The sequence below is a fragment of the Podarcis erhardii genome (genome assembly GCF_964252035.2).
Source record: "Podarcis erhardii genome assembly, chromosome: 11".
Taxonomy (NCBI): Eukaryota; Metazoa; Chordata; class Lepidosauria; order Squamata; family Lacertidae; genus Podarcis; species Podarcis erhardii.
The window spans coordinates 10,561,444-10,576,237 of record NC_138501.1 but is presented as its reverse complement, the minus strand read 5'-3'; the positions used below and the strand labels follow the sequence as shown (position 1 = coordinate 10,576,237).

The following is a 14,794-nucleotide window of genomic DNA, read 5'->3' as shown; positions in this document are numbered from 1 at the left end:
AATCTTTAAATGAAGCGAGGTACCAAACTTTGTATGATGAAAGACAAGCTGTGAAGCTTTGTGTATTCAGCAAATATGATGTCCAACACTGAACAGCGTGGGGGGAGGATATACAATTGCTTCATAAACCCATCTTATTTCGAATGAATGTATATAAATGAAAATATCAAATGCTGTGGAACAGTGCTCATGTAATAATGTAGTCACTGCTGAGCATTTGATATTTTCATACCTCGGGTTAAGTACTTAATTCGTTCCGGAGGTCCGTTTTTAACCTTAAACTGTTCTTAACCTGAAGCACCTCTTTAGCTAACGGGGGCCTCCTGCTGCCGCTGTGCTGCCGGAGCACAATTTCTGTTCTCATCCTGAAGCAAAGTTCTTCACCCGAGGTAATATTTCTGGGTTAGCGGAGTCTGTAACCTGAAGCGTATGTAACCTGAAGCGTATGTAACCCGAGGTACCACTGTATATACATTCATTCGAAATAAGTTTCCTTTTTCCACACCGCGGTATATTGCCACACCACAATGTTTGGCTCTTGAAAAGCTGCTATCTCCCAGCCCTAGTGCTGTCTATTCCGACCCCCACCCCGAGAAATGTTCACGTTTCAGATAAAATGCAAACAATGCCATTATGTTTGTGATGGAAGATGTTCTCTTACAGCTATTTATGAGCAATCGTGTGAAGCCTATAAGCACAGAGGGAACACTTCGGGCTTTTACTATATCGACTCAGATGGGAGTGGCCCCCTGGGACCATTTCTTGTATATTGCAATATGACAGGTAAGGTGATAAACTCCCTTAACTCATGGCCGTCTCTGCGTGCATGTTCATTACATTGAAACACAATCTATCAAGTAGGAAGTGTACCTATTTTGGAACTTGTGAGTTTAAAGAATGAAACAGAATGAAGGTGACTTCTCAGCTCAGAATACTGGAAATGAATAAGGCAGGAAAATTACAGCAGCAACGTAGGCTCAGATTGTGTGGCTACTATTTCCCTCTCTGTAGCACCATCCGTAAGTGGGTTTATCTCGTACTCAATTTTCATTTTCTGAAGAGTTTTACTTTTGAGAAGTTAGCACTGCAAGTATGCAAGGAATTAAAAAAAAAAAAAGCTTTTACTGAAAATATTATCGAGTTTATTAAATACTTGATTTCCTTCTGTACATTCAAAAGTGATGTATAGTGCTGCAAATGCATTCCCCCCTTGTCTTTATTATGACATTTCAGGTGATTTAATTTAATTTTATTGATTTGCCTTTTACAGCTGAGTGTTTAAAAATGATGGGCGCCTCTTTTGCAGCTGTAATCAGCCAAAGTTAAGCACTTTTAAGGCCTATTAATTTCAATGGGGAATTAAGTGTGTCCTATTGAAATCAATGGAACTTGAATTAACCCAATCCAGCCACTGATCCATATTCCAGGCATTTATCCACAACTTCTTCCATTATATTGGAATGCCTGATTGTGAACAGGTTTCTTTTCCATGGCAGCTGCTGTTGGTACTAGAATCCTAAGACTATGCTACTTGAATAATTTTAGATTTTTATATGCATTTATACTGGTATTTGGTTTCTTTTGATACTGGAATGAGAAATTGTCCCTGCAGCTGCACTGGACTGCTGAGACCCTGCAAGCATCTGGGAAGCCCCGGGCAACTGTAGAAATTATTCTCTCCTCCTCTCCAGCTCAGAACATGGACCTGGAAGGAGAGCGGAAGAATGCCCTTGAGCTTACAGCACAAAGGAAGGGACAGTGTCTTAATGAACACAGAAATGCCAGCCAAGAATTGCAAACTCCTCTCTATTTCCTTTAGTGCCCTGTGCATGTACATTGAGATTGGCACAACTCTTGTCATGCCTCTTAAGAGAAAGGGAGATACAACTACTCATTAATTGTTGACCTGTTCAAAGAGGGGGAGAGGGGTGCAATTTAAGCACTCTGGTGTTTTTAAACTCCGTCAAAAGGCCAGCCCTCTGAGGTAAAGTGCAGTTTGATTTATTCCTGTATACCAGGGAACAGCTGCCAGTTTTTTCATCAGTCACTCCTTATTCAACACATTAAGCAAATCTCATTGATCAGTTCCTCACCAAGAGATACAATCTGACAGGCTGAATCTTCAGTATTTGTTTTCTTCCCCTGTTTCCTCACAACTGGTATTCCCTTTTTCCCACTAGCAGCAATGGAGGCAGATGCCCAGATTTCTTACACTACTGCCTTGTCATTGATATGCATGCAGTTTTCTTCTCAGGCAGATGGAAAGGGAGGTGCTGCCATTCTCTTTTATTTCTGGGGGGTCATTTTCAATACCATAAGCCTGAGGTCCACAACTTCAAATCAGATGGCAAGAATGTGTGCATGGAATGTTTTTGTAAGTTCACATTTTACATCTATCTATACACAGAGCAACATTTTGCTCACCTGATTTCTTCTGGACACTTTTATAGGACATAGCTATCTCTGTTTACTCAGAAACAATTCCCACTGAGTTCAGTAGGCTTGCTCCAAGGTAAATGGGTATAATTCTACATCCTAGGAAATATCGACCCAACCACACAAATCTCCCCATTCCTGCTATAGCTGATTTACATGCCTTTTAAAAAATATTCCTTTTGCTGTCAGTCATTCCTAAGCTTCCATAAATAAAGGAAGCTTAAAGCAAGGTGTTCCTGCAGAATAGTTAAAACACTTAACTGTAAAATATTGATTCAGTTTCTTAGGAGACACGAAGGCTATAAATAAATTCAGTGGACTGGCTAAGATTATAGCAGTGAGCGCTTACATAAGGTAGGAATCCAGCAAGGGCAAAGGATGATAAACTAATAAAAAATGAAATTAGACAAAATGTACCCTAAGACATGCTGAGCAGTGGGTTCTAAATTTGACTTTACTGTCCAGCAAGCAGCCTTCCCTGTCAATGTTTTCACAAATACAGCACTGTAATTTGTTTTACACTGTTCTGCAATGGAGTGTCGGTCTTTCCCAATACATAGGACATGCTTTTGTCTGATGAAACTGTATGGACAATGAATGCCATAGCAATATCTAGAGGAGATTGTTAAAGCGTGTTCTCCAATAAATGAGAGCACGTGTTGCGGTGCGGGCCACCAGGCCAGGCCTCTTGTTGCCAGGCAGGTTAATAATTGTTGCCTGGCATCATGATTGGGTAACCGGGTTGCTGGGGCAAATTGTATGTTGCAAATTGGGTGGGTGGGACCATAGTCTTTAAATATTGGTGCACTCTGGTTTCTCTTTCTCTTTGCAGAGTGCATCGGATCACCCGCCCGCCTACCCTCTTTCCGGTTGACCTTGCTTTGCCTGTCATGGGGTCGTCTGCTTTGGAGCAGGGGCCTAGTAGGAATTTTGCCATTTGGTGATTGGCTGTGCCATTTGGTTTTTGCCTACTACTCAGCAATTCGTCACAACTTGTAAGGTTGCGGTTAGGCATTGGTTATAATATGCTGGTGGTGGAGGGGTCAGGCTGGGCCTGCCCCTCCTATTGTGCTGAAGGGAATTCCGTTAAAGGAATCCTGTGGCTTGCCATGATTTCGTCCAATCCCTGTTATGGGACCAGGGCCGCCCAATCCCTGTTATGGGAATCCTTGTTATAGGACCGGGCAGGCAAGCTTTCGGGGAGCTGCTGGGGTGAGCGGTGTGGGTCTGACGCTTAGCTCAAATGACCCCCCAGTTTGACTTTCTCTTCTACTGGCTACCGATCGGACCTTGGGATGTCAGTTCTGTCCCAGGCGGGGGGACAGATAGTCATAACCAATGTCTAAACAACCACTCACTGATTTTGTATTTTAATAAATTTGTGGCCAAAATAGTGCCCAAAAACCAAAACTAAAATTATGTGTTATGTGTGAAGTTATTTGAGGGGTGGCCTGGGGACCTACACACGCAACTTCCATTCATGGTGACTAACAACTGCAATCACCTCAGAAGAAAGCCCCATTGAGTTCAGTGGAATTTACTGCCAGCTAAATGTGTATAGGCTCACAGCCTTAAACATCACTGCCTCATATGAGAGATGCAAAGTGAAGCTGCATTATTTTCTTAACATGCAAAACTGAGTTATGGAAATGATATTTTACAGAATGAATTGGTTGCTTTCTCCAAATTGTATTCAACGGATAACCATTATGCCCAGCCAGCTTCTTTTACAATCCAGAAAATTATAGAACAAGTTCCTGCAGGAACTCAGCAGTGCCCAGCAGGTTTCAGGACTTTGTATTTCTCAAACAGGAGCCATACAAAAAAGTACACCATTGCTTCTTAAATTCTCCCCATCTAAACTCCTCTAATTTTTGAGTTCCAAATGATATGGTGATGTTTACAAAAGGTGAATTCTCAGTTCTCCAATTTGCTGCAGCTTTCGGTTCTTGCAAGTACAGTAGTCTTCTCTCTGGCTCACACAAGCAGACATTGATAATATTCTACAAATAGCATTCTTCTTATAATCATATGCATCAAAATCAGGGGTCAGCAAACTTTTTCAGCAGGGGGCCAGTCCACTGTCCCTCAGACCTTGTGGGGGGCTGGACTATATTTTGAGAGAGAAAAAGAACGAATTCCTATCCCCCACAAATAACCCAGAGATGCATTTTAAATAAAAGGGCACATTCTACTCATGTAAAAACACACTGATTCCCGGACCAGATTTAGAAGCCGATTGGGTCAGATTCACCCCCTGGGCCTTTGTTTACCTACCCATGATCAAGATTATATGTGTATTTCTGTGCACTGATAAAACACCACCCACAATCCCCAGACTAAATGTGATATTATCAGTTGCATCAATATTCTTTTAGGGGGGTTTTTGTTGTTGATTTTCTGGTGCGTCCCCCCTGGGACCCCCCTTGCCCTGGCCATCGGCGCCCCCCTCTGGGAATCTTCTGAATCGCTGGAGAAGCTCATGGAATCTCTCGGGCCACTGTCATACTCCCCTACGCTTCCCTCAGATTCTTCCCCTTCGCTCTCCGTTTCCTCTCTCCCCTGTGCCTCTGCTCCTGAGCCCCTGACAGCTGTTGTTTAGGAATCAGACTCACAATCTCAGTGCAGTCGTAAATATGATTGCAACTAAAATGCTTTTCTGCAGTGTTCTATCAATGGCACTCCTACTCTCCAGCAGAGGTGAGTTGTCAAAGTCCCCCTTTCTAAGGAAGTTGTGAGATGGTCTGTCCCTAGGGGTAGCTTACCTTGGGGATCACAAAGGCCTTAGGGCCCAAGAGGATGAAGCATCTGGCTGGATATTTTAGCTGCTTCCACTCCCGGCAGCTTCTTCTTCTCATTTGTAGCACCTTCCCTCCCTTTACAAGATGGGTTTTGCCAGCTGCCTAGTTGGGGAATGAGTAGAATAGTTTTGGCACAAGGACGCCTGTTTGGCACTTGGGACTCCACGTTTTCTGCCTGCTGAGCACTTTTGGGTTGTCCTGATTGACCTTTCAATGTGAAGTTAATTATTCAGTTTGTTGGGCATTTAATGCAGGCAGTTCAGGGAATTCAAGGACTTTGTGTACAGGCAGCCTGAGGCGTTATTGGGTTCAGGGCACTCTTGGGTCACCTTCCACAGCCTTTGGCTTGAGGAAGGTCCTTGGGGGTGCCCTTTAGGCTTGGTGTTCACACCTTGGCAAGCACAACCCAGTGGGCTGGGTGTGTAAGTTGGGCTCACATACCCAAGGCTCACTTAACAAGGAGGGAAAACTTTCTCCCTCTTTGGCTGCAGAGCCACAGATTACAGCTGCTAACATGCCCTGGGGATTGTAACGATACCTCCCTCCAGTTATTTGAAATCCACCTGGTTATTCTTTTATAATTCAGTTAATTGGTTTTATAGATCTTCTGTTGTTATATTCAATAAGTATTTCACCATTCCTTTGTCTCTTGAGTCTTCTTCAATATGTATAGGAGCATCGGTGGTAATATAGAAGGAGGAAACAAAGGAATTGAAGCTTTTTTCAAATGCTGCAGGCTGAAATTCTGTTACTAACATTAGAAATTATCCTAGTTAAACCCTAATTCAGGAGGAAAGTTGTGGAGGCCGAAGTGGAAAGGAAGGAAGTGCCATGGGGAAATTATTATTTTTTTCTTTGTTTAAGGCAGTTGTTTTGGATGTGTTTATTATGCACTGCTAAGTGTATACTGGGTGTTCAATGTTTATGTGACTGCCTATTTTCTGTCTGTTTTGCAAGACACCACTTGGACAGTTATACAGCACAACAACACCGAGTTAACTAGAGTCAAAAGTGCTAATCGAGAGAACCCACACACTGTGTTTTTCAAATATGCTGCCAACCTAGAACAGCTTCAGGCTACAATTAACCATGCAGAACACTGTGAACAAGAGCTTGCCTACCACTGCAAAAAGTCACGGCTTTCAAATAAGCGAGGTAAGTAACGTAGACAAATCTTATTATGCTACATAATGTGTTATACTCAATGAACCACTGTAGATATTTAATCTTGCCAAGGTTATGGCATCTTGCCACTATAGTTTGCTTTTTTAAAAAAAGAATAACTTTTTAAAAGATTTAGCAAACAAATCCCCAACCTGTAAATTGCTGAATAGCTTCTGAACCAGAAAAAGCACCAAGGTCAATTTATAATGAGCTTCATTCAAAGCATTAACTGCTTTCAAACTCAATTTCTCGCCTAATCCTACTGTTTAGCAGAAATTATAACAAAGCTCCTTCCTGGCCTACATGTAAAGGACTTTAAAATTTTGCCAACAGCAAAGTAAATATAGATTGTATCTTGATAACAGAGGCAAAGTACTGATGTTGAAAAACCCACAACCCACATACCCCTTGTTTTTTGTGATTAAAAACATGTCTGTAGATTTTCACATAATTTTGTTTATGAAATGCTGAAAAGAGAAGTATTACAAAACATTGTTTTTTTAGTTGGGGGATTAATTGCACTGATTTTAAACACACACACACACACACACACACACACAAACACAAACATTGCAGGAATAGAATAGAGCATTATAAAAATGTTATAGATCAATAGTCTGCCTGCAGTTTGTAAATGATTTCATGAGATTGTGGAGCATTGGTTCCTTCAGTGGCTTTTAAAACCTTGGCTGTAAAGAAGTTGGGTTTTTTTTTCTTTTTCTTTTCTTTTACCTCACTGGATTTTGACTGGATTGTGATAGCAGGCTGTAGGACCAAAGTTACTTCGCACTATTTGTGCTTGCTTTTTGCACATGTTCATTTGCACACATGCCAGTCTTGTAAAGAAGCAGATTGTTATGTTGTTGTTGTTGTTGTTGTTGTTGTTGTTGTTGTTGTTGTTCTTCTTCTTCTTCTTCTTCTTCTTCTTCTTCTTCTTCTTCTTCTTCTTCTTCTTCTTCTTCTAATTGGGTTTTATAAACAAGAATAATGTTATACAAACAAGTATACTAAGTTTTGATAACAACAACAACAACAACAACAACAACAACAACAACAACAACAACAACAAATTTTATTTGTATCCCGCCCTCCCCGGCCATAGCCGGGCTCAGGGCGGCTAACATCATATAAATAAGACAATATGCATAATACAATATACAATATGCAAATAAAATAACGTTCAACATTCCTTAAAATAATATAGAATAATATTAAACATCAGCATTTCAACATTAAAAAGAAATCCACTCTTAACAGTTACAATAAGTAATTTCTAAACTCCAGTCAATAAAACACAGCAAACCACAGTGCACAACATAATACAGTACAGGATGAGAAGCAGAGACTAAAGGGTGGGGCAAGGCAGGTGGAAAGAGGCCTTGCCTGATGTTTTCTCATGTCATTTGTATATCACAAAAAAACCATAATAAATGTGGAAAGATATCTACAACATATGTTTCGTTATTAGAGGTCAATGTATAAGTTCTTGGTTTATGAATTGGTTTCAACAATATGAAGAAGAAGGGGGAAAGAAAAATAAAGGAGGGGGGAGTGGCAAGTGGGGTGGGGTGAGGTGAGGTGAAGAGGAGGTTAGGAGAAGGAGCCCCCAGCCTCGCGGCGGTTTAAATAGGGTAAGCCACACACCCCGGTCAACTGGATTGGTTGGCCATGGGGCGTTTACATGGCTGGGACTCCCAGTGACGTGGGGGGCTTCACACACACACACACACCCCGTACACAGAGAGTGCACATGGCCTGCCTGTAACCCTGCCCCCCTGGGAAGGGGAATGGCCTTCTAATGGAAATTCACTCGGCAGACCTGCCCTTTCCACCACTTGAGAAAAAAGGAGAGTATGAAACTACATTAAATTTCCCTTGCATAATTTTACCCCTCTCGCCCCTAGGATTGTATAATTTGTATTGAGTGCATCTGACAAATACAGCAGTTGAGTATGGCAGTGAGTAATAAAGAAAGAAAGGAAGATATAGCACGAACCATTATTTTTAACTTAGACAGAAGCAACAACTCAGGGCTCATCCATACTTCCACTTTTCCCATGTCTCGAAAGCATGGTATGGGTCCAAGAGATTTTTCTCATTGCCTTGCTCCTTTTCCAGGGAAAACCCGCTCTTTAGCTGTGAATTGGAACGGACAGCAATCCACTGAGAACCCAATTGCTGCTTGCTCTGATGCTAAAGGGTGGTTTTCCCTTGGGGGAATGCAGTGGGACCAGAGGAAATGTGGATAAGCCCTCATTTGTTTTCAGTTCCTGTAGAAGCATGCAGATGAACCTTCAAAAGATGTCACATGCTAATATTTCTATATACTCTGTTTACTTTTTCACTAGCTGCATCAAATCCACCTTTTCCTTTCATCTGATTATTAACATTCACAACCAAGGCAGAAGCCTGACTAATCACTGCTTTGTTATAATCCTTTAATAGCCTTACCCATCTCACGTTATGCACAGGCTTCAGGTTTGCTTTTCCAGATAACTTGGTGGATTTCAACTAAAAAACAACTCAGAGATGGAGCCTTGATGCACAACTGCTGTGCAAGAATTCAGGTTCCATGCTCTATCATGTTCTTGAAGCAGGGGAAATAGGGGATGAGAGCCCATGTCACACCAGTGATGCAACAAAACTTCTCCATTTTCTTTTTCTCTTCTCCCCTTTGGTCCACATCTGCTTCACAATGGTATCCAATTTTCTAGAGCAGGTTGGTGGAGGGCTGCAACCTGCAGCGTAAAACAGAGGAAGCAGTTACACAAGTGGCTATGAAAATTGTCAAAATTGTCACGAGTCATTGTTGTTGTTGTTTAGTAGTGTCCGACTCTGTGACCCCATGAAGCAGAGCACACCAGGCACTCCTGTCTTCCACTGCCTCCCACAGTTTGGTCAAACTCATGCTGTTAGCTTCGAGAACACTGTCCAACCATCTCATCCTCTGTCGTCCCCTTCTCCTTATGCCCTCCATCTTTCCCAACATCAGGGTCTTTTCCAGGGAGTCTTCTCTTCTCATGAGGTGGCCAAAATAATGGAGCCTCAGCTTGAGGATCTGTCCTTCCAGTGAGCACTCAGGGCTGATTTCCTTCAGAATGGATAGGTTTGATCTTCTTGCAGTCCATGGGATTCTCAAGAGTCTCCTCCAGCACCATAATTCAAAAGCATCAATTCTTCGGTGATCAGCCTTCTTTATGGTCCAGCTCTCACTTCCATACATCACTACTGGGGAAACGATAGCTTTAACTATACGGATGAGTCAATAGTGACATGTACTCCAGGTGTTATTATCAGATGGTTCATTTAAACACAAATCCAGAGTGGTGGTGGTAATGAACTAGGGGTATTCACAATGCTGTCAAGTTCAAGTGACATTGTTTTGGGGTTCAGCAAGTAAATCTGCAAGGTTAAACAATCAGAAGGCTAAGAAGAAGTATATTATGCTATTTGTGATAGGGGAGAGCAGAAGAAATGTTCTATTGGTTTTTGCCAAATTTGTACATGGCTTTAGACTGGCTTGACATTGAAATTAATGTCGTACAGCTTGTTAAAATTTCCTAGCAGTTCTATAGTGTCACAAAGCAGAGCTAGCTCAGGTTTTCAGATAGATAACTTATGCTGGCTTGCCTTTTCCCCTCAGGAGGACAGTTTACAGCTCTGGTCTATGAACATGCAAATTGGATTACATTCTGGAGACTTGGCTTATCTTTCCTCCGGGATCCTTTTGTTTGTGTGAAAACTCCACAGTAATCTGAGAATGCAGAACTCAGAAATGCACGCTCTGTTAGCCAAAACGTATTCACCCCCAATATCCAAAGCAAATTCCAGTCCACCTCCTTTGCCAATAGTTTGTTCAAGCAAACCTGTTCAAAGCGCTAATACCTCTAGTTTGTATGGGAGTGGGATGTGAGAGTATGTGTAGAAACTAGCCTACTGTACAAAGGGAAAATTTACATTTTTGGTCCATCAACTTTTTCCTTTGGCTGTGCACCACCCCCCACCCCCTGGCCAGCATATGAACCTTGGAAATTTGCCCAGAAAGGAATGTAGTCTTTAGGCTGAAAAAAGCTCCCAAGACCCTGACATAATATAATACTTAAATCCCTTGATCTCAGTTGTTCACCTGACAGAAAGGCCGTAGCTGAGTGCCTTGCATACAAAAGTCCCCACATTCAACCCCTGGAAATTCCACTGGTGCATGCTTTGATCATATGGATGCATGCTTCAAAGTGCTTTCCATGTGCACACCTAGCACACCTTTCTGCTGCTGTGTTTAGATAGTGCCATAGTTCAGGGATAGGGCGATTGCATTGCATGTAGAATATCTCTTGTTCACGCCCTGACATCTGCAGATAGAAGTGTGAATGTCCCCTGTTGAAACCCTGGACAGTCATTGCCAGTCAGTCTTACCAGTACTGAACAAGATGAAAAATGGTCTGACTCCATGCGAGGTAGCTTCGTTTCTTCCTAATAAACTGAAGAGGGACTGTTACTTGCACACTTCATCATCTGAGGCCATGTGAAATGAAGAGGGAAATGTTTCATGATACCTGCTAAATATTCAGCATCCCATTCACCTATTTGCATGTCTAATAAGTAGGCATCAGTGACGTACCATAGCATATTCTTGATTTCAAAGAAGATTCAAAGTCACAGTATGATATCTATTTTTTTTAGATGTTTAAATATCCCCTAACTCTTTATAGTTTTCTCCCAAGTCAGAAGAAAATGGCAGAGAACATAGATAATAGATGCACTCCAGAACCATTGAATTCTGGCATTTTTATATGGGTATGAATGCAGGATTTTTAAAAAATGAGATATTTCGTAAATTATGTAGACCTTTTATCTGGATTTCCTATTCCACCACCACCGGCCCACTCAGGATAAATTGTAAAGCTAAACACACACACACTATATGGGAGAACATTCTTGCCATTATTCATCTTCTGGTTCTGTTTTTTTGAAGACCTGCTGGGCTGGCAGGTTGAATAGTATGTGAGCGAGTCGATATGTTGCAAGCAGAGAGACTGCCAGGGTAGCAGAGGAGTTGTCTAACAGTGAGCTGCAATATGTACTGACAGTTGTTAGGAAGGCAAAGGGAGGCATAAGTTCCAGATTCTTGGTGGGGGGTTGTTGTTGAAAGCTTGAATGCTTCTCGCAAACAAAAGCAGAACTCACCAAAGTGTTGCCATACAATTTAATAGGGCATTATTCTCCCCGTGTGCCTCGACTTCTGCATTCATTGCAAAGTTCACCTTCCTTCCTTCTCCTTTTAAGATTGATTATCTTCATGCTTCATATCCTCTAGTAATTACCCTTTTCTGTATATTTTGTGCATTTATCGCCCTGTTTAGCTGGCAGCATCTCTCGCCTTAATGTACAGTAGTGTTGAATTAAGGCTCCCTCATTTTTACTGTAACCAGTGCTGTGGACAGAGTTGGCTCTGCAATGTCGCTTCTTGCCACCAGGCAAGCGACAGTGATTGCGTGTCGAGGTCCCCAAGCCACCCCCAAATAAATCACAATTCACACAGAAATTTTGTTTAAGGTTTTTGGCATAATTTTGGCCACAACTTTATTTAAATACATAAATATGAGTGGTTGCTTAGGCATTGATTCCGACTATCTGTCCCCATCCAGGGACAGAACTGACTTCCAGATTCCAGCGAAAGCCAGTAAGGGAAAACAATGTTGGGGAGAAAATGGAGCTGAGCCTCAGGCCCTCCCCTCTCCCCGCATGCTCCTAGGGGCTTGTGCGGCCCAAGCCCTATGCCAGGGATTCAGACGAAAGCATGGCGAGCCCCTGGATTCCTTTAACGGAATTCCCTTGCAGCAGCAGCAGCATTGGAGGGGCAGGCATTGCCAATCCTTACCCCTCCACCAACCAAAAATTAACCAATGCCTAACCACAACCTTACATGTTATGACGATTTGCTACACAGTAGGCAAAAACAAATGGCACCAGCCAATCAGCCAAATGGACAAAATTCCTATCAGGCCCCTGCCCCAAAAGCAGACAACTCCTTGACAGGCATAGCAAGGTCAAACGCAAGAGTCCTAAATTAGGGAGGGTGGGCGGGTGATCCGGTGCACGCAGCAAAAGAGAATGCTCAATGCTGCGTGCCCTGCATATAAAACCTTTTCGTCCATCCCACAAATTGGCAACATCAAAATTAGCCCAGTAACCCAAACAGCCCAATCACTGCCAATGGCCATCTAAACGATCCTGCCCAGCAACTGAGGGGGTGGCCTGTCAGACCCCATCTCAACGCGTGCTCTCCATGAAGGAGAACACGCTTTAACACGGCACACCTTCGTAGCTGAAACTGACTCCCACAGGAGGCAGGGAATCAACTTGGATGGCTTTAAAAGAAGATTAGCCCAAATCATTGGCTACTGTCACAATTGGAAGAAGCAGTGCTTCTGAAAACCAGTGGCTGGAAACCACAGGAGGAGAGAGTGTTCTTCCGCTTCAATCCTGTTTGCTGGTTTCCTACAGACCACTGTGAGAACAGGATGCTTCACTGAATGAGCCTGATCCTGCAGACTCTTCTTATAGTTCATTGAGAGCCAAAAAAACCCTGCTACACGGTCTTACTCTTGGCATTTGCAGTTCTCCCAGTAAGTACAGTCAAACTTCGGTTCTCGAACGGCTCCATTTTTTAATGTTACGGCTTCCAAATGCCGAAAACCTGGAAGTAAATGCTCCGGTTTTCGAATGTTTTTCGGAACCTGAACGTCCAACACGGCTTCCGCTTGGGTGCAAGAAGCTCTTGCAACCAATTGGAAGCCGTGCCTCAGTTGTCAAACATTTCAGAAGTCGAACGGTCTTCCCAAACGGATTATGTTCAACAACCGAGGTGTGACTGTACAGTGGTACCTCAGTTTACAAACTTAATCCATTCCAGAAGTTTGTTCTTAAACCAAAACCGCTCTTAAACTGAGGCACACTTTCCCTAATGAGGCCTTCCACCGCCGGTGCCCTTCCACCGTTCGGATTCTGTTTTTAGACCGAGGTAAAGTTCGCAAACCGGGACACTACTCCCGGTTTTGCTGAGCTCGTAAACTGAATAGTTTGTAAACAGGGCTGTTATTAAACCAAAGCACCATTGTACACAACTCTGTTGGGCATATGCTCAATTAGTATATGCTGACTAATCTTTTATTATCAGTATATGCTGACTAATCTTTTATTATCAGTATATGCTGACTAATCTTTTATTATCAAAATGAGACCTTTATGAGATAAGACACTTGCAGTTTCCTCACTGGTAGACTCTTGATCATCTATTGATTTTTACATCACATAATAAATTACTTAGATTTTGGGGGATGAGGGCATTTCCTTCTTCATATGCTGTCATAAAGCAAACTGTGTAAGTGGCCTCCTTAAGATAAATGGTTCTAATACCATGCCTGACTGATTTAGGGACTACCAGTTCTCTTCTTCCAGTAATATAAGCAGAAAGTTTTGAAAGTAATTTAGTTCATGATAATGAAACATTAAAATGAAAAAAAAAATGTTAGCATTTTAAAGAAGTATGGCCAATTTTATTTTTAAAAACGTCACATTTTGCAACTTTTCATTTAGGTATCTTTTTTCCTTTAGAGTTGAAGGAAAACAGGTGGAACAGTAAATTGCAAATTTCTCTAACTTGTCTTTTAGATGGAATTCCATTCAGCTGGTGGGTTGGAAAAATCAATGAGACACAGACGTACTGGGGAGGCTCCAGGCCAGATGTTCAGAAATGTGCTTGTGGAATTCAAGGAAGCTGCATTGATTCGCATCATGACTGCAACTGTGACGCTGACAGAAATGAATGGTGATTTTGTTTTCATTCTTTGCTTTGTTCTCATCAAGTTAAAATGTTGAATGTCAAAATATGTGGCACCCACTCATCCTACCAGAATTAATTCATGAGACATCCGTTGATATAAGGGCCATCTTTATTCATCTTATTCTGCAACAAGCATCAAATAACAACACAACCGAAGTATAGAGGAGACAGTTGGGTACAAGGCTTCCTTTTTCTCCTGCTGGGCATTGCCAGTCTGGCTAAATACAATGGATCGATCAGATGTTGCTCTTTGCCTTCCTCATCTGCTCATCCAAAGGACAAGCTGAGGAGGCAGCTGGCTGCTACACAAACACGCACACACACACACAAACCATGCTGGGCAGCATTTGATAGGCTCAAGTTTCCAGGATTCAAAGGCTTCTGCTAGCTGACAATGGTAAGTAGGTGGACTAACATTAGGTTACCGGATGCCTCCATTTCCCAGGGACAGTCCCCGGATTTAAAAATCAGTCCCCATACAAAATCCATTGAAGTTGAAAAGTGTCCCCGGATTCATTGAAAAAAATCTGGTAACCTTAGACTAACAATC

At 42.2% G+C, this 14,794-nt stretch overlaps 1 protein-coding gene across 7 annotated transcripts in view; it reads left to right on the top strand.

Moving 5' to 3' along the window:
- Nucleotides 1–14,794, top strand: part of CNTNAP4 (contactin associated protein family member 4) — a 279,669-nt gene that overhangs the window by 206,119 nt on the left and 58,756 nt on the right. For all 7 annotated transcript variants that reach the window (XR_014161099.1, XR_014161100.1, XM_081880313.1 and 4 more), the window contains exons 12-14: nt 664–783; nt 6,195–6,392; nt 14,073–14,229. Coding sequence is in view for 5 of the 7 variants with exons in the window: in XM_081880313.1 (XP_081736439.1) it covers nt 664–783; nt 6,195–6,392; nt 14,073–14,229 (475 nt within the window). In the remaining 2 variants the exon portion in view is untranslated. The remainder of the gene's footprint in view (nt 1–663; nt 784–6,194; nt 6,393–14,072; nt 14,230–14,794) is intronic.